The sequence below is a fragment of the Clupea harengus genome, chromosome 18 (genome assembly GCF_900700415.2).
Source record: "Clupea harengus chromosome 18, Ch_v2.0.2, whole genome shotgun sequence".
In the NCBI taxonomy this organism is placed as follows: domain Eukaryota; kingdom Metazoa; phylum Chordata; class Actinopteri; order Clupeiformes; family Clupeidae; genus Clupea; species Clupea harengus.
In genome coordinates, this window is record NC_045169.1 from 886,562 (window position 1) to 905,421 (window position 18,860).

At 42.3% G+C, this 18,860-nt stretch overlaps 1 protein-coding gene across 1 annotated transcript; it reads left to right on the forward strand.

The window, feature by feature from the left end:
- The first annotated feature begins 1,543 nt into the window (after nucleotides 1–1,543).
- Nucleotides 1,544–16,813, forward strand: hdac8 (histone deacetylase 8). The gene is made up of 11 exons (XM_012817309.3): nucleotides 1,544–1,763; nucleotides 1,927–1,979; nucleotides 2,158–2,288; nucleotides 4,043–4,184; nucleotides 4,473–4,585; nucleotides 4,930–5,007; nucleotides 5,251–5,359; nucleotides 5,679–5,851; nucleotides 6,165–6,259; nucleotides 14,241–14,346; nucleotides 16,338–16,813. The coding sequence occupies exons 1-11, from the start codon at nucleotides 1,659–1,661 to the stop codon at nucleotides 16,358–16,360; spliced, it is 1,128 nt and encodes a 375-aa protein (XP_012672763.1). The 5' UTR covers nucleotides 1,544–1,658; the 3' UTR covers nucleotides 16,361–16,813.
- The last annotated feature ends 2,047 nt before the right edge of the window (nucleotides 16,814–18,860 follow it).

The following is an 18,860-nucleotide window of genomic DNA, read 5'->3' on the forward strand; positions in this document are numbered from 1 at the left end:
TCAGAGAAAAGAAACTAACAGAATACAGACACAAACAAGGTCAAGCTGATGTTAGTAAAAAAAATTACAAATATTCATTATTTATTTGTATTGAATTTAATTTGTATTAATTTGTATTTAATTTCATGGTGTAAGGCTGATTTATGGCCCCAGTATACAGCAGCATGTCACTATTCAGCATGGTTCATTACGTGGCAGCTCAGATAACTGGGCACACTAGTAACTTATTTATTTAATGAATTGTTAGTGTAGTGCAGAGACAATGAATTAGAGAATCAGTCAATCATGCTCCTTTCAGCACTGAAAATAGCATTTTCTGTTTCCTCTACCTCTTTACAACAGTAGTGTAAAGAAGATCTTTTGCTGTGTTTGTTATGTGCATAATAAAGGACAATCACCTTATAATTATGGTTTTCATTGTGTAATAGTTGATGTAATAGTTTAATATATATAATGCTTAATTTCTCCACAGCTTGAATTCTTGACTAGTTGGCCTATTTAACACATATAGTACATCTCCAAAGCCTCTGTCTTGTTGTCAAAAGAACAGACTACTCACATAAAGTTAGGCAGCATATGTTTTTTTCTTTTTAAATCTGGTAAATCGTATCTAGTGTAAACTTTTATTTACCACAAAATGAGGATGCAAACTGGTTTAAACTGGTTTAGCACTTCATGCTATTAATATTTTGTGAAATTCCACTCTTAATAATGTACATTATCTGATTTCTTTTTTTTACACAGGAGCCTGTACTGTAGTTAACCCTGTAGTTACCGTACTTCTCACGGTGACTTGCAAGTATTCGCATACCCAACGACCTGGCCTATGTATTAGAACACATCAGGGTGCACTAAAGCCCCCATACCTATACTGAACAGAAACAACAACAAAGAGATGCCTTTATGAACATTTCACTGGGATTGTCAAGTGGGCAACTTCCTTCATCTGTGTTTCGATGAATTAGGTCAGTGTGTGTCAACAGTGGTGTCTGGCGCCTACCCACCGCCCTCCATACTCACGATGGGTAAGGAGGGCACGTGTCGATACCAAAGACAACACGTTCCTCAAGATAGACCTCAAGCATTACTGAAAGTCATCCCCACAACAGCCATGACCAAATGCCAGTCCAACAGGGTTCTTCAGCTATACTTAGGCCCATTTGGTGGTGGTGGCTGAGTATGCCATCTTCAGCCATACTTATGCCCTGTAGATTAGGGTAGGTGTAAGTATAGCCTCTTCAGCCATACCCATGCCCTGTTGAATCAAATCCATTAAAAACAATTGTTTCGAGTTCATCTTTTCGTCTTCGCTTGTTTTCTGATTTATTGGTATCGTAGGACAACTAGTTATGGTATTATCAAACAGCCATCATTAATTCGGCCACAGTATTGCTGGAAAACGTTGTATTTGCTTACGCGTTCAAAATCAGAACTGGCGATAGATTGTGGAGTTATGAAACAACCCACAATATTTGTGGTCTATGATCATGTCACCGTACACTGGACGTTTCTCAGGGAGACTCCAAAACACGAGGAGGCGCTGTGCATGTACAATCAATGTAGGTGAACTGAAATTAACAGAAGACAAAGCAAAGGTGGCTGCAGAGCAAGTTAGAACTACAACATTTATTTTCATAGTTCATTTTCATTTACACTAAATGAGTGACAGCCACAACCTGCGAAATGTCAAACGAACAGTCGCTTATGTATATGGTCCTGAATATACAGAAATCTGTGATTCTCTCTCTAAAGTTCCAAACCGGGTAAGAACAAATGCTAGCCATAGCGTGATAACATGCTAACTTAGTCTAATGCTAGGCTCTTTACTTTCAAATTTGGCTCCTTGTGTGAGGAAAACTGCTGTTGTGTTTTTACTGTATGCTGCATGCTCTGCCTTTGATGACTTTAACATTTAATCTTTCTCAGGCATCAATGGTTCACTCCTTGATAGAGGCGTATGGTTTGATGAAGTATATGAAGTAAGTTGGCCTGCACAACAATCAGATATGAATTAATGTTATTGATGAGTGTAGCCTAGAGTCACGAGGAAAGAATGTCGTAAATACCCCGCTAACCACGTCTACATTTGGTTAATGTAATGCTCATTGTTGGTTCGTGAACGCGAGAGGGGCTTATACTGTTTCTGTTCATTTTTAGAGTCATAAAACCACAGGTTGCTTCTATGGAGCAGATGGCGGCATTTCACACAGGCTCTTACCTGGAACACCTGCACAAAATCAGTCAGGATGGCGATAATGATGACCCGCAGTCTTCTGATTTTGGTTTAGGTATGACGTTGACGACAGTTTCGGCACTGACTAGGGCTCTGTCTCAATTCCGTCTCGTGTTCACTATCCGATGTCTTTTCTCACTGCAGCAACTCATGCAACGTTGGCTTATGTGGGCTCGAACTACATTTTCGGGACTGCTGCCTCAGCATTACAGTGGGCTGAGACAATCTGTCCCTAAATCGAAACGGTATACTGTTCAATAGAACTGTTCCGTAAAGTCTTTGGTCTCATTGGCATCAACTGCACACTATGTTTACTAGGCAACATTTCATTCTTAAAGTAACACTAAGCAATAATTTGACACTTTCTGAGGTATGGTTTTATAGGCAGATAGTTTTGGTACCATCCTCAAATTAATGTTGATGGCATATGGTCATGTGAAGGACAGATAAACACCTGTGTCTTCCCCACTAGCCATCCAGGGAATGCCCTGTGTAGTTCAGTGTTGCGGGCTGGAACACACTGCAATAATGGAAGAAAAGCTTTCACAACATGACATTGCCAGCTATACTGCCAAAAGACACCAGTTAGTGTGTTGGCAAGCTTATATCAGTGTCAACTGGGCTTTTGGTGGTGTTTGCAAGGTTTTTGCATACCTTTTAGGTAGTTAGCTTGCTAGTTTTGAAACATAACTCCTTACTGCTCCTTTAAGTCTTCATCCATAGTTCAGACACGCACAAGTTATGAAAATAAGTACAAAACATGAAACCAGACAGAATAAACAGTAACTAAATAGTTGTGCACAGATATTTGGGTCGAATATCTCATTTCTTTGTATAGTTTGTTTTTATATTGAAGGGCTGTTGCATAGTACTCCGAGTACTCCAAGCCTTCTAGTACTGTGGCTGTGCTGACCCTTTAAGGCTTTAACCCTTAGTTTGGGATCTAGTCTGAAGTGTTTGTCTTACTGCCTTGTCATGTAATTCAGCAAACATAAATGATGATGCCCTGTCATGACTTAATCCTCACCATACTTGCATTAAAGGTACGGTCTGTAGGATTTAGGGGGATCTATTAGCAGACATGTAATATAGTATTCATAATTATGTTTTCATTAGTGTACAATCACCTATAATTACGAATTGTTGTATTTTCGTTAGCTCAGACCAAAGATTCGCCAAGAGATGAGCTGCAACTACTTGAAACCTGCAGCTTGCTGCAACAAAGCGTTCTAAAATCGTGGGGGTTCAGACCACTGCAACTGCTTGCAACCGCACCAACGTTTCCATAACAACACCTTTGTTACACTACTTGTTGTAGGTAGATATGAACTAGTTAGCCAATAAAGATAACCAAGCAGTCAAGTCGTATTACGTTTTTTTTTTGTTGGCATGTGCTTTCTGACTGATGTTGAACAGACATTGGTGTTTTCAAACCAAGTTAATGAGTAGTTCTCTGTGTGTTTTAACCAAAACTCTGCAATGATGGCTTGCCGTGAGGTACAGGAGGGGTATTCAGATGGTTGCAATCTGCAACTTTGCCACTAGATGCCACTAAAATGCTACACAAAGCACCTTTAAACATGGTAGACCTTCTTTGTTCGATTTATATTAGACCTCTTTGTCTAATAGACATAGGTCTAATTACATGCTGAAAGTTTCATTTTTATTCCCAGCTTTATTCCCAATCTTTTGTTAAGTACTCGTGTTTTATTCCCATCTCTTTTCAACATAGGCCAAAATATTTATCTTTCTTTGAAAATGTTTACTTCACCCTCTTCTGTTCTTCTGTGTCTGTCTCATGCCCGTTAGGCTATGATTGCCCTGTGGTGGAAGGCATCTTTGACTACGCTGCAGCTGTTGGTGGTGCCACACTGACGGCTGCCCAGTCTCTCCTGGATGGAAAATGTGAGGTGGCCATCAACTGGGCAGGGGGGTGGCACCATGCCAAGAAGTAATCAAACATCATTAGGGTCAGGGGGGGGGGGGGGGGGGGGGGTGCTGTACTCCAAACAACATTGCCATATTTGAATCTCAGTTAGATTAAAACATTTCAAGTTGACATGAAGAACCTTACCTACTTATGTCTGATATCACAGAGGTAGACTGCTCAATTCTTAGATGCAATCTATAGTTGAGCTGTTGTTAGGAGTACCCCAGATGTATTTTACCCTTGTTAAAATGTATTTTATACATCAAAAACCCTACATATGAAATTCCTGGTACTTTCTGTCTCTCCCAGGGATGAGGCGTCTGGCTTCTGCTATGTGAACGATGCGGTCCTTGGCATCCTCAAACTGAGGGAGAAGTATGACCGTGTCCTGTACATAGATGTGGACCTTCATCATGGTGATGGTAAAAGAAAGCATTTCATTATTTCAGTGCATTAAAAAAAAAATATATTTATTGCTGTGCATTAGCTTTTTATTCTTAATTTAGTTGGTCTAAATGAACTGCAAAATTGCACTAACATGCTTACAGGACACTCTTTGTTCAATCAGATGTGGGTATCTTTATTTGAGCTAATATATAGAATGGCTACTGGCCTCTACTTTGTATCTTGGAGTTCGTTGCCTTCACCTTGTGCAATGTTTTAGTGTATTGGGACACCTTGACGACCTTGCATATCCCTTACATATCTCTTAATGATATGTCCTAAGAGGACGTCAGAGTCAAGTGCTTTTGTTGTCTTCACACAGGAGTGGAGGATGCTTTCACTTTTACATCCAAAGTTATGACCGTGTCAATGCACAAGTTCTCTCCAGGCTTCTTCCCAGGTACGTTGTGTTAATCATTTCCTCTTGGCTGGTACTCTAAAACTATGACAAAGAAGTCACTGTTTGCAGTGAAAAAAATGTATTTAGAAGATTTAATAATAAGGTATATGGAAAGGACACTCCATAGAAATATAATGTTGTAATTCGAGTCATGTGCTGAGCTATCTTGAAGGCTTTTCTAGAATAGCTTAGATGCTGTTCGAGATTGAGGCCTTGTGTGATGATAGCATCTTCTCACGGTAGGCACAGGTGACCTGACTGACACAGGCCTAGGGAAAGGACGCTGGTATGCTGTCAATGTTCCACTGGACGATGGGATTGGAGACGACAAGTATTTTCAGGTTTTTACCAGGTACGTGACCATTCTTCTGTTTTTTCCATCACCTTACCATTGCCGCTTTATACATTTACTACAACAACACGATAATAAGTAAATAACCAAAATACACTTAGTCATAAACAAATGGATTAGTATGTGTATAATTCACTTGTAGTTACTTGTAGCTTTTTACAAGTTGAGTCATATTATCGAGGGCGATTCAGTGGCACATTGCTAACAGTGCTAACCTGATAGCCTGAGTTAAATTCATCCATCAGCTGTGAAAGTCATTGACTACAACACTTTTGGCTGAATTGATGGGTGCTGTGACTGTGTTGTTTTCTTGCTGCAGTGTGATCCAGCAGGTTAAGGCGTTGTTTAACCCAGAGGCCATTGTGATGCAGCTAGGGGCCGACACCATCGCAGGGGACCCCATGTGCTCCTTCAACATGACTCCGGTGGGCATCGGCAGGTGTCTTCAGTATGTCTTAGAATGGGAGCTGCCTACACTACTGCTTGGAGGAGGTTTGTTGGCTTAATCTGCATGAAATAGATGCCCTTTCTGCTGCTTCTGTTGCCAGACTGCTTTCATAGCTAGGAACTTCAAATGATTACATCATGAATAGTTCAGAAGAACTTGATGACTTAAGGCCATTTAGGCCAGGTATGAACTCCTGCTCTTTGCTTGAGTGATGACAACCTTTGTCTAAGGAGTCCATTGTGCTGATAGTCTTTCCCCTTTTCTCTCTCTCTCTTCTTCTCTTCCTCATTTTGTGTTTGTTTCATTCTCTCTCTCCACTTGATTCCCACTCTGTTCTCCTGCTCCGGGTGGACATAGGAGGTTATAATCTTGCCAACACCGCTCGATGCTGGGCGTATCTGACAGGGACTATTTTGGGTCAGTCGTTGGCATCAGAGATCCCAGACCATGAGGTAAGAATCCATCCCGTGTTTCATTTCAGAGCAGCCCCTCTGTCCTCACTCTTCCTCTTCTCCAGACCCCCCCCCCCCCCCCCCCTCTATCCATCTCTGCTGAGTCACTCCACCTAATCAAAGACGTTGGGCTGGCTCTGAATAAATGGGTCTGTTTTCAGGTGATTGGAGGGGAATGTTGTGTGTGTGTGTGTGCCTCTGTGTGTTTAGGGAGTGGGGTGGGGGTGGGGGGTGGGGGGTGCTATGCCAACAATAGTGTTCTGTCCAAACTGACTTACAGAGGAACACTTGTGCTGTTCTCTCTGCCCAGTTCTCGTGACCCTCTTCCACTCCTCCACCTTCGCAGAAATGGCATGTGCTTTACTCTGAAGAAGTCTTTCTTTTCAAAGGGAGATTGTAAATTCCCACATCATTTCTCTGGAATTAGTAAAAGAGCGGGCAGGATAAAGATGGATGGAGAAGGTCTTGGAATGGAGGTTTTTTTTAAGGTCCAGTCAGGAGTAGATACCCCCCCCCCCCCCCCCCCCGCCTCTGTTGGAGACTCACAAAGAGGGTCTTTCTGTGGTGGTGGTAGAGGTTTTCATGGTCTACTAAATAAAAGCTGCTCTTGTTTCTCTGAGCCGGACCTTTAACATGTGTCTGACCTGTGATAACCTCATTAAGAGATGCTGCTGAAACCGTATGTACTGTGTGTACGTACTGAAACACAGTCAAGTGCTGATGAAGAAACTAAACAGTACTGTGTGTACGTACTGAAACACAGTCAAGTGCTGATGAAGAAACTAAAGCAGACAGACTTTGTCTCGTGGCATATATCGAGTGGGCAATATGGCTTTTCAACATTTATTTGATCAGTTTTGTAGTTTGTCTTATTGGAATCCTGATTGTTTAGCCAAACCAGCTCCATCCTACTCTGTATGAATCTTTCTCCATTCGTTGTGGAAGAGTATCTCAGTGTTGGTGTTTGGTGTGATTCTTGCGTCTGGCAATGTTGTAGGGTTCAAGTTCACCAGGGTTCATATGTCAGGTTCGACCCTTAACCCCAGGCTGGGTTTGTTTACACGGAGGACTATCCCACCCCTTTCCCTTAGCGAGGGACGAGTTTGTATCTAATCTCAACCCTTACTCTAGCCTGGGTTTGTATCTAATCTCAACCCTTACCCTAGCCTGGGTTTGTATCTAATCTCAACCCTTACCCTAGCCTGGGTCTGTAGTCCCACGGGGTCCCCCACCCCATACCCCTTACCCTGGTTTGCCTGTGGCGTGTTATCTCTAGTGGAATCTCTGATTGGAGTAGAGGGCAGTGGAGTGTCTAGGTATGAAGATATGTATGTGGCGTTGATATGTATGAGATGTTGATATGTATGTGACGTTGATATGTATGAGATGTTGGTATGTGACGTTAATATGTATGTGACGTTAATATGTATGTGGCGTTGATATGTATGAGATGTTGATATGTATGAGATGTTGGTATGTATGAGATGTTGATATGTATGAGATGTTGGTATGTGACGTTAATATGTATGTGACGTTGATATGTATGTGACGTTAAGAGATCTGGCCTTTGCCTCAGGCACTCTGATCAGTAGCACGGGAAATGGAACATCTTGTCCTGTGTATTGCTGCAATGACCATACCTGTTGGTTGGGTTCAGGTGTGTGTAAATAACAGATGTCGGTTCCTTCCTCAACTCTGTGCTTTCTTGTCCATTTTAAAGATGCAGTATGTTCGATCACTCCATCCACACTTGTCTATAAAGACATTTGTTAAACTGAGTGCCCCCCCCCTTCTCCTGTGCAGAGCGCATCTCACTAATCTGGCCCTGCCCATAACCACACTCTCCTGTATGCATAAGGCCCCCGGTGGCTTTCTACTGTTTTGAGTCCCACTATAGTTCCAGTTCCAGAGAGCTGCTCTCTCTCTCCTCTCCTCTCTCCTCTCCCCTCTGGTTGCGCTCCCTCTCCTCTCTTCTCCTCCCCTCCCCTCTCCTCCCCTCTCCTCTCCTCTCCCCTCCCCTCCTCTCCGTGACCCCCAACTCTTCATCTCTCCTCTCCTCTCCTCTCTTCTCCTCCCCTCTCTTCTCCTCTCTTCTCCTCTCCTCCCTTCTCCTCTCCTCTCCTCTCCTCCCCTCTCCTCTCTTCTCCTCTCCTCTGCTCTCCTCTCCTCCGTGACCCCCACCTCTCCCCTCCTCTCCTCTCCTCCTCTCCGTAACCCCCACCTCTTCATCTCTTCATTCACTTCAGCTCCCTTTTGTTGTTGTCTCACCAGGCCACACAAAAAGCACCCCTTCTTACCCCAGTAGTCTCTTCCTCCTCCTCCTCCTCCTCCATGACCCCCTACTTGAGTCTCTCAGCAGCACTGTTATTGTGTGAACGACAGGATGAATCCACACTCTGAGGAGGGGGGGAGGACTGGCCTGAAGAGAGGCACGAGTGAAAGGAAAGTTGGATGAGAGGAGGAATGGAGACAAGGAAGGAGGAGTGGAAGGTGGAACAAAAAGTACTTTGTACCTGCGGGTCTGTTCCCTCCAGCTGCACACACACACACACACACACACACACACACACACACACATATACACACACTGCCTCATTCCTGCAGCAGTGAGAGGGCCGTATCCAGACTACTCACACACATACACACACACACACACACACACACACACACACACACACACACACACACACACACACACACACACACACACTGCCTCAGTCCTGCAGCAGTGTGAGGGCCGTATCCAGACTACTCACACACATACACACACACACACACACTCACTCACACACACACACACACACACACACATATACACACACACACACACACACACACACACACACTGCCTCAGTCCTGCAGGAGTGAGAGGGCCGTATCCAGAATACTCACACACACACACACACACACACACACACACACACACACACACTCACACACACACACACACACAATGCAGACCGGAGGTAACTGGACTAGGCGCACAACGGGCTCATTCAGAGATCAAGAGAAACAGAAACAGATAGGGAACTCCCTGCCCAATATCATACTCCTGCTCCATTGATTAAGGTTGGAGAGCACAAGACCACAGGTGTTGCACAAGACTATGAATAATATCATAATAGTAATAATTATAAGATTTGTTGTTGTTGTTGTTATTATTTTTATTATTATTATACAAAGTATTCTATATAAAATAATAATGCAAAAAAATACAGAATACAGGAGGTGATTTAAAAAGCTATGCTGAATAAAAATATATAGAATAAAAATCGACTGAGTAGAATAGAATAGAGTGCTCTCTCTTTGCACAAAGGAATGACTTCCTGTATCGGTCCTTATTACAGCGAAAGCCCAAGGATCCTCCAACTGAACACACTCTTATGTCTGAGCAGTAGGCTATGAGGAGATGGGAAGTATTAACCATTATGTTAAGCAGTTTGTGCAACACCCTTCTCCCCACAATTAGGTCCAAAGACTCCAGAGAAGTCTGTTAAATTGTTTTGTGTCACTGGCTCTTGCCACCACAGATTGGTCAAAGATATGCAACATCTTGCTGCATATATTAAACTCTTAGTTCTGGTTCTCCTAAAATCAGTGACCACCTCCTTAGTCTTGGTGACATTCAAGAGAAGATGGCTGTCCACACAGCACGCTACAAAGCCTAGGGTCATCAGGGTCATTAGAATATATCTGCAGATGAGCGGACTCTGAGTTGAGCTGAAAGTCTGACGTGTACAGGGTGAAGAGTAAAGGGCCGAGTACAGTCCCCTGTGGCACTCCTGTGCTGCTAACCACCCGTTTGGACATGCGTGCACAAACTGTGCTCTCTCAGATAGTTGAGGATCCAGGAGGTTGTGGAGGAGCCTACCTGCCTCTTTTGGAGCTTCCCTCGTAGCAGTGTAGGCTTAATTGTGTTAAAGGCACTGGAGAAATTGAAGAACATACATTACATAATTTACAACGGGTAAATAATGTAGTTAGGTTTGAGAAAACTAGTAAAGTTTTAAATAAATTCAAAATATGGAGTGGAGAGCAGTGAGACCAAGACAGGAGTGATGTGTTGCAAAGTCTGTGGTTAAAAATCTGGCTGCTGTGTTTTGGATGAGTTGAGGGTGATTTACGGAAGGGCTGTGAGTTTTTACTGTTGGTCTAACTGGCAGGTAGGGTTGTGTATCATCAGGATGGCAATGATGAAAGATGGTATGCTTCTGAAAAATACAGCTGAGGAGAAGGATAGAAAGTGGCACGGTGGCTCAGTTGCTTGCACTGCTTGCACTCACAGCAAGAAGGTCATGGGTTCGATCCCCACATGGGGCGCTGTTGGCTCTGGGGGGCCGGTCCTCCCCAGAGTGCACAGTGCTCAGGTGGGCTATCTCCCGGGCCTTTCTGTGTGGAGTTTGCATGTTCTCCCCGTGTTCACAAGGGGTTTCCTCCACTAAGAACCCCAACAGAAAAAACATGCAAAATAACAGAACACATGTCCATCCCTGACCAAAGATGGACAGTTCACTTCACTTGGTCCCCGGGAGTTACAAGCTGCCCACTGCTCCTGGGGGGTCCTTGAGGAAGGACAGTCCAGGATGGGAAAAAGCAGAAAATAAATTCACCGCGACCTCAGGCTTACCTGCGTGTGTGTGTGTCCTGTTTCGCCTCCATATATGCACGTGTGTGTTCCAGTGTGTCGTGTGTGCCATTAAAAACCTGACAAAGGTCTTAATTATAATTATAAAGACAAAATAACCAAGGTTCTTGAATCAAGCCTTGAGGTACTTCATGTTGGATTTGAGCCAAGGACAAGGAGAAACTGTTTATTCCACCAGAAAAAGACCTATTACTAGGGTAAGAGGATACTTTAACACCACACTCCAATTGCTAACTACATCCCCAAAGGCATTTTTTCTTTGAATTAGTCGGGTCATTTTGGCATTAAAACACAAGAGCTTTCAAAGAACATCTTTGCTGCTGTGAAAAATAGGGAGTATTTCTGTCATTCTAAAGAATCTTAAGACACATGATGGCACACTTAACTGCTTAAAGCTCAAATCTGACATTTTTTCCACATGATCCAATATAACAGGCCAATATAACTGCCAACGGCAACAATAATCTACAACATATTCAATTCTACAACTATGCTTCCACTCACAAGGTAATTCATAAATAGATTTCAAATAATAATAATAATAATATTTTTTTTCAAACGGGGAAGGAAACCCCATCTTTGCATTGTATATTGACTGCAGGGCATGAAGTGTTTGCTTTGGGGTTTGTTTCCCACCGATTTATATATATAAATACGATATATACTTAGACTTCACCCATCCACATGAAACTTGCCATGACTGTGGCCCCACATGGCTGCTGTGGAATAGGATGTTTGTGTCCCTGGGTGTCTGTGTCCCTCTGTGCTAGCGCCCCCTGAAGTGTGGAGGGCTCAAGGCACTTTTTTACCGATAGTTTTATTGGTGGCACCACTCCACCAAAGAATCGTAACGGGCGAGGGTAATGCGCCTTAAACTTGCCATAAAAATACCGGAATATTTGACAACAGTTTTCAAGCTATTGCTCAAACAGTGCGTTCAGCCTACCCCACTTCACTAATAATGGTCTACCCCACTTCACTAATAATGGTCTACCCCACTTCAGGGAGCACTAATAATGGTCTACCCCACTTCACTAATAATGGTCTACCCCACTTCACTAATAATGGTCTACCCCACTTCACTAATAATGGTCTACCCCACTTCACTAATAATGGTCTACCCACTTCAGGGAGCACTAATAATGGTGCACACTTTATTTTGCATGAAATCCCAACTTCACATGTTGTCTTTGTAAGTGTTGGTTACATCTGCACTTACCTTCTTCAGATGGAAGTTAGTCCCAGTAAAAGATGTGATGTCAGCAATTCATAGCGGAATGATTCGTTTATCAACACCCCCCCCCCCCCCCCCCCCCCCAAACGTCGGGTAAACGGACCAATCACAGTTGTTGTCTCCGTGACATGTAATTACATTTCTGGGGACATTTCCCGTCGGGCTACGGCATAGACTCTACGCAGAAGCATAAATGGGCCTCGGGTCATGCGTTGCCAAACTGAATTTTGATTCTGTTGCTCTGCTTGTGTTGCTTGCATCTGCTTGCACTAGAAAACTGAGAAAAGTTTGACTTTTAAAGTGGCAGCGCAGGCGGTAACCAGTTAAATCATTTTATGGAAATAATTCCGAGAGAGTTTGGTTCCATTCATAGACCGTAAAAAGAGTTCCGTTCACAATGGCACATTTCAAATAGAGAATAATCCAATATCCAAATCATGATTGAGTATTAGCTTTAGCTTTTGCTGTGTCAGGTTAACATGTTAGCAAGCTAAAAACAGAATGAGGTAACTACCCACAGAGTTGACACCTGGCAAGCGAAGTGTCAGCAATTCCTAGCAGCATGATTGGTTGTTGACCTGTCAATGTCACTATGATGAGGCTTTATCAACATACCCAAACATCGGGTAAGACCACCATCAAGCACTCACAGAAGTGAAATCAGAGGCGTCAATATATTATTTTTCCCCCATGTTTCCACTGTTTAGTAATGATCTTGGGGACACAGACTGAAGGACATCATCAATGCACGGATGGATTTGTGGAGGCTTTTGTGTTTTTTCTTAAACCAAAGCATTTGACAAAAAACCTCATTTGTATTGTATATCCATACGTAAACACGCACAAAGTCTCTCAACTGGCTCTTCTCTCTTTTTGAGCGCTCTCTCTCTCTCTCTCTCTCTCTCTCTCTCTCTCTCTCTCTCTCTCGTGGTCTATTTCAGAGAGGTTGGGTGATACCGTCCAAACCAAACAGTGTGACTGAGGAGCTCTGTGTTGTCTCTGCACCAGAAACCCAAGGTTCATGGGAACAAGTAGTAGGAGATCCTCTTCTATATCCTGTGTGTGTGTGTGTGTGTGTGTGTCTGTGTGTGTGTGTCTGTGTGTGTGTGTGTGTGTGTCTGTGTGTCTGTGTCTGTCTGTGTGTGTGTGTGTCTGTGTGTGTGTGTGTGTGTGTGCCTGCGTGCGTGTGTGTGTGTGTGTGTGTGTGTGTGTGTGTCTGTGTGCGTGTGTGTGTGTGTGTGTGTGAAAAGTGGACCTTGTGTGGTAATGTCTTGTATGTTCCCCATCGCTCAAACCGGAGGTAGGCCAGATAAACAAGATGATAATTAAAAGCAGAGCACTCTGGGCCGGAGCACTGTGTGAACTCAATCCTTTTTCACTCTTCAACTCCCCGTCATATCTCTCATTTATCACTTCAATGTGGTCGACGTATTCTCATTCTTTTATGGTTTGGCATGGGAATCCTCTTTGTCAATCTTCCTTCATTTAAGATGATATCGATGACCTATCCTGTTTCATACAGTAATCAGTAATAAGCTTGACAATTGGATGATTTGGGCCTGGATGGCTTGTTTCATTGTGAAAACCCACATGTATTACTAAAAGTACGTTATTGGTTATTATACTATGGGGAAAAATAAACTTTTCTTTACTTGGCTTATTTCCTCTGAAAGCTCTAGTTCCCAAACACCTTGCAAAAAATACAGGCCGTGTCAATAGTGGAAATACCCTCCAGTCAGGAGATGTGCCAGCATCTTGCCCTGTGAATGAGAGCGAGAGGGAGAGTCATTGTTGAAGCCATGCAGGATGTGCTGGAGAAACACAAGGACCTTTACCTTTACCTCCCCATCAGACCTCATGCATATATACTTCTCTTTTCAAGGATTCCCTTTGACAACATTGTCCCACTTGTCCTGTGTTTGACTGTAAGGAGTTCATCAGCTTGTATCAGACACCTTTTTGTATAGTCTGTGATTTATTAGATGTTTGTTCATTTCAAATGTATAATGTTTCCAAACAGTTGTGGCATATTAATACTGATTTCTCTCCTGTAACAAATAGTTGTGGTTGTTTGCTGAAATGTTCCTCTGTTTTGTGTCCAGTTCTTCACAGAGTATGGACCTGATTATTCACTCGAGATCAGCCCAAGCTGCAGACCTGACCGTAATGATGCCCAGCAGCTAGAGCGCGTCATCAGCACCATCCGAGGTAATAGCCATGATCCCGACCACAGCCATGGACACGCATACAGCACAACACCACCCTGGGCAAACAATAACTCTTAGCATATTGCATTTCAGTTTGATAAGCATTTTGTTTTAAGCATTATGGAGGTTTGGTCTAAAACTAGTAGGAACTAAAGAGAAACTTCAGGATTTTCCAAACGGGTCCTTATTTTTTACTAGGGACCATAAACAAGCAAAATCAGTCCAGTATTGAGTTAGAAAGCTAAAACCAGCAACCGCAAAACAGCTAAACAATGAAATACTATGAGTGCAAACCAGCACATAAAAGTAAACCACTTGTTTTTGCCAATGACCGGCTCGTAATTGACGTGATATGGGACATGGAAAGGTTCCCTACAGAGACACACATGCGTCTGTTTACTTCAATAACTGTAAAGGAACAGTGTTTTATCTGTCTCGACCTTCCAGTCTCTGATGTAGCTCCGAACTCAATGCCTGTAGTCGAGTTTCAAAGGGAGGCGTATACATATCGCACAAATACTGTACATTGTTCATGCTTTTTAAAGAGTGACACTGTGTTTATCAAGAATGCATTTTTTCAGATTCCTAACATACTTTGAGTTAGAGGAATTCTTTGCGAAATGAAATTGTAAAGGAATCCTTATCACCAGCAAGCGCTTCAAATTCACAGAGCGCAGAGGTGAGAACAGGCGAAGGCCATGGAACCACATGCCAGGATGAACACAATCATGTACACAAAGGCTGGCTAGATGACCGCTAGACCTTTGCCATAATATCTGCCCTGAGAATAGCAAGTTGCTATTAGTAGGAGGTATTGGTAGCAGTTGCAAGACCATATTTGGCAGCGCGTGACCTTGCAACAGTGTTTACAGGTTCTCCTGGGTTTGAGTCCTGGCCCAGCCAACTCACATAGTGCCAGTTCAGGTGAAGGGGACTCCTATGGTGAAGCAAAGACATTTCAATCACCTGTTATTTTAAGGACATTACTTAGTGTTGTTTAAACAGAAAGAGAAGAAAGATAACCATGAATGAGTGTTATGGATGAACATGGTGGTTACTTTAATTCAACATGGTTGTGAAAAGAGGCTTTACAAAGTTTTTGTCTAAAACTAAAGATATCAGCCAGCAGACTTGCAAAACACAAATGGCACTGATAAATGTAGGCTTAATTCCTAACTAATGTACTTCACATGACCATACCATACATCATCAAAATTAACTGAAGAATGTTGCATAGAAACACCTTAAAAACAGTCAAAAACATGCATTATGTCACTTTAACTGAGAAAAATGACTAGGTAAGCTACTAGTGACAGTTTGATAGCGTGCATTATTTCTAGATACTTTGTGTCACCCCTCGAATGTTCTCCTACACTGCAAACCATTCGAAGATGTATTTTTATTGAAACAAAGCCATCCCCTAAATGTACAGAATACCAGCATTGAGGATTGGATACCATATGAGATTATTAGCATGTCAGCATTACAGAAACATGTTATGGGGTTATGTTGATGAAACAGGATGTGCTTTAATGCAGATAAGCAAGTCAGATGGGCGTGTAGTCACGTTTCCTGTCTTCTGGTCTCCATGGGCAACATGGTGTGATGTTATGTGTTGTGAAGTTTTGAACTCTTCATGCGGTTCAGCAACGTTTCCCATCCCCTGCTAAAATACTCTTAGTTTGTGAGCGGATCTAGTCATAAAAAGCGTAAATGTACCTGTATTCATTTCATAGATTTTGTCCAGAACGACAGTACAGATGTACTGGTTGCATTAGTATTGAATTACCTCAGTGGTGGCCTGTTTCTCCCAGCTTCGCTACAGAAACGCAGGTTCTTCATGAATCTCATATGTAACTGATAGATGGATAATAAATAATCAATTATGTCAATAATTAGGGGATTTGTTTCGAAACATTTGGTTTGATGTGTGTTTGCATATGCCTTTTCATGATTTTGACTGAGCTTTTCCCCAATCTTGCTTGTTTCCAGGGAATCTGAAGAATGTAGTTTAAGAGTGGGCCGTGGGCTTGTGTTTGGCCTAATGAAGACAGTATGTGGAAGCCATCGCCAGAGAGGAGCTGCAGAAAACATCACTTGAATGTTTCCAGGAATCTACTTTAATATGTACATGACAATAGAGATTTTTCATTTCATTTTCAAAATACTCATTCTCCAAATACACACAAAAACATGGATGGACCAAAATTCTGCCACCATCTTAGCGTTCCGTCAGAAAGTAGTGTCTCATCCAAGGATTTTTACCTGAAGAAAAGTTTGTTTTGCCCATATGGTTCTGCCATGTTGATTGATATGGATGATGATATATGTTTGTTGTTTGTTTTTGCTTTTTTGTATATGATGTACCTTCACAAATCCCATATTCCATTTGCAGATAAAGTCATAATTCACGCTGTTTTTGAGATTTAAGGAAATATTTGGTGGCTAGTACAAATGTTTTCAAAGGGTGTGTTTGTTGTGTTTTTTGTCTTTTAAGTTTGGTCAACTTTTTGACTGACAGAAATCACCTTTGCCTTTTAGGAAACTACACCTTCCCTTTTAGTAAACTACACCTTCCCTTTTAGTAAACTACACCTTCCCTTTTAGTAAACTACACCTTCCCTTTTAGTAAACTACACCTTCCCTTTTAGTAAACTACACCTTCCCTTTTAGTAAACTATTCCTTCCCTTTTAGTAAACTATTCCTTCCCTTTTAGTAAACTATTCCTTCCCTTTTAGTAAACGACACCTTCCCTTTTAGTAAACTACACCTTCCCTTTTAGTAAACTACACCTTCCCTTTTAGTAAACTATTCCTTCCCTTTTAGTAAACTACACCTTCCCTTTTAGTATACTACACCTTCCCTTTTAGTAAACTACACCTTCCCTTTTAGTATACTACACCTTCCCTTTTAGTAAACTACACCTTCCCTTTTAGTAAACTATTCCTTCCCTTTTAGTAAACTACACCTTCCCTTTTAGTAAACTATTCCTTCCCTTTTAGTATACTACACCTTCCCTTTTAGTATACTACACCTTCCCTTTTAGTATACTACACCTTCCCTTTTAGTATACTTCACCTCCCTTTTAGTAAACTATTCCTTCCCTTTTAGTATACTACACCTTCCCTTTTCTTAAGTAAAACTGTAAATACATTTTTTGCTGGCCTTTTTTATTTCTCAGTGTAGAGCAGCAAGGTTTTTCCCACATATCCCCTGTTTACTTAGTGTGCCCCTCCATAGCTGCTAGTGTGACCTCAAGCAGAGTGACAAACCTTACAAAGTGGTGGTGGTAGTTGGGCCAGTTTGGGAACTCTACACCGATCAGCTACAACATTAAAACCACCTGCCTAATAGTGTGTAGGTCGCTCTCCTGCCACCAAAACAGCTCTGAACCGTCAAGGCATAGACACCACAAGACCTTTGAAGGTGTCTTGTGGTAGACATTAGCAATATATATAAGTCCTAAGTTGCACGGTGGGGCCTCCATGGAACGGATTTGTTTTTTTCAGCACATCCCACGCATGCTCGATCCTCGCTCGGATTGAGATCTGGGGGAATTTTTGAGGCCAAGTCGATACCTTGAATCCTTTGTCATGTTCCTCAAACCATTCCTGAACAATTGAACGCTTAAAGCTCAGATTTGGGATGGGCCACCCACAATGGCTCTGATGCACACAGAGGAAGTGGAGGTGTGGGCTTGTATAACAATGGCCAGCAGGTACAGCACTTAGCTCTGAGAGAACCTCACTCACTTGCCATATCTAATATATAATATCCATTAAGAGAAACAACAGATTCATACACCGGTGTTTACGCCTCCTTGATGAGCACACTCCCCTGTGTCTAAGGCTGTGGGTTTGTCTCAGGGAGAGGAGAGGAGAGGACTGTGCTTCTCATAATGCAGGTTACATCTACTGTCTTGTTTAACTATCCATTTCACACCCAACCCAGAGGTTATGATCGAGAATACAGTGGTGGATTATCAAAAGACGTTTTGGATTTTTGGTCATGGATGACCAAGAGGAAGGGTGGTTCTATTCCTTCATGGATGACCAAGAGGAAGGGTGGTTCTATTCCTTCATGGATGACCAAGAGGAAGAGTGGTTTTATTCCTTCATGGATGATGACCACTTTTTAAGCAGAGCTGTACAACCTCATTAAAGGTGTAGTTGTCCATCCTGGTGAAAGGTTGGTGGTTGTTGTCAAACACACACCTCCCTTCTGTGCATTGTTTTGTTTCTCATTTTACAGAGCCAGGAAAACAGTTTTGAACTGTAATGTATTATATCAAGGACTTTGCCTTTAAATAGATGAATATATGGGGAATAGAAATGCCTAGATGAAAAACAAGAAAATGATTTAACCTATCAAAATACAATGCTGTTGTTTCCCACACGGCCATTCAATTATGAAACTGCAGACACGTTATTTTTTTACTATAGCCTATGTGTTTGCAATAGTCACCTCTTCATTTTTGCTATTCTATATGAAATAACCAAAGCTGCTCTTAACCA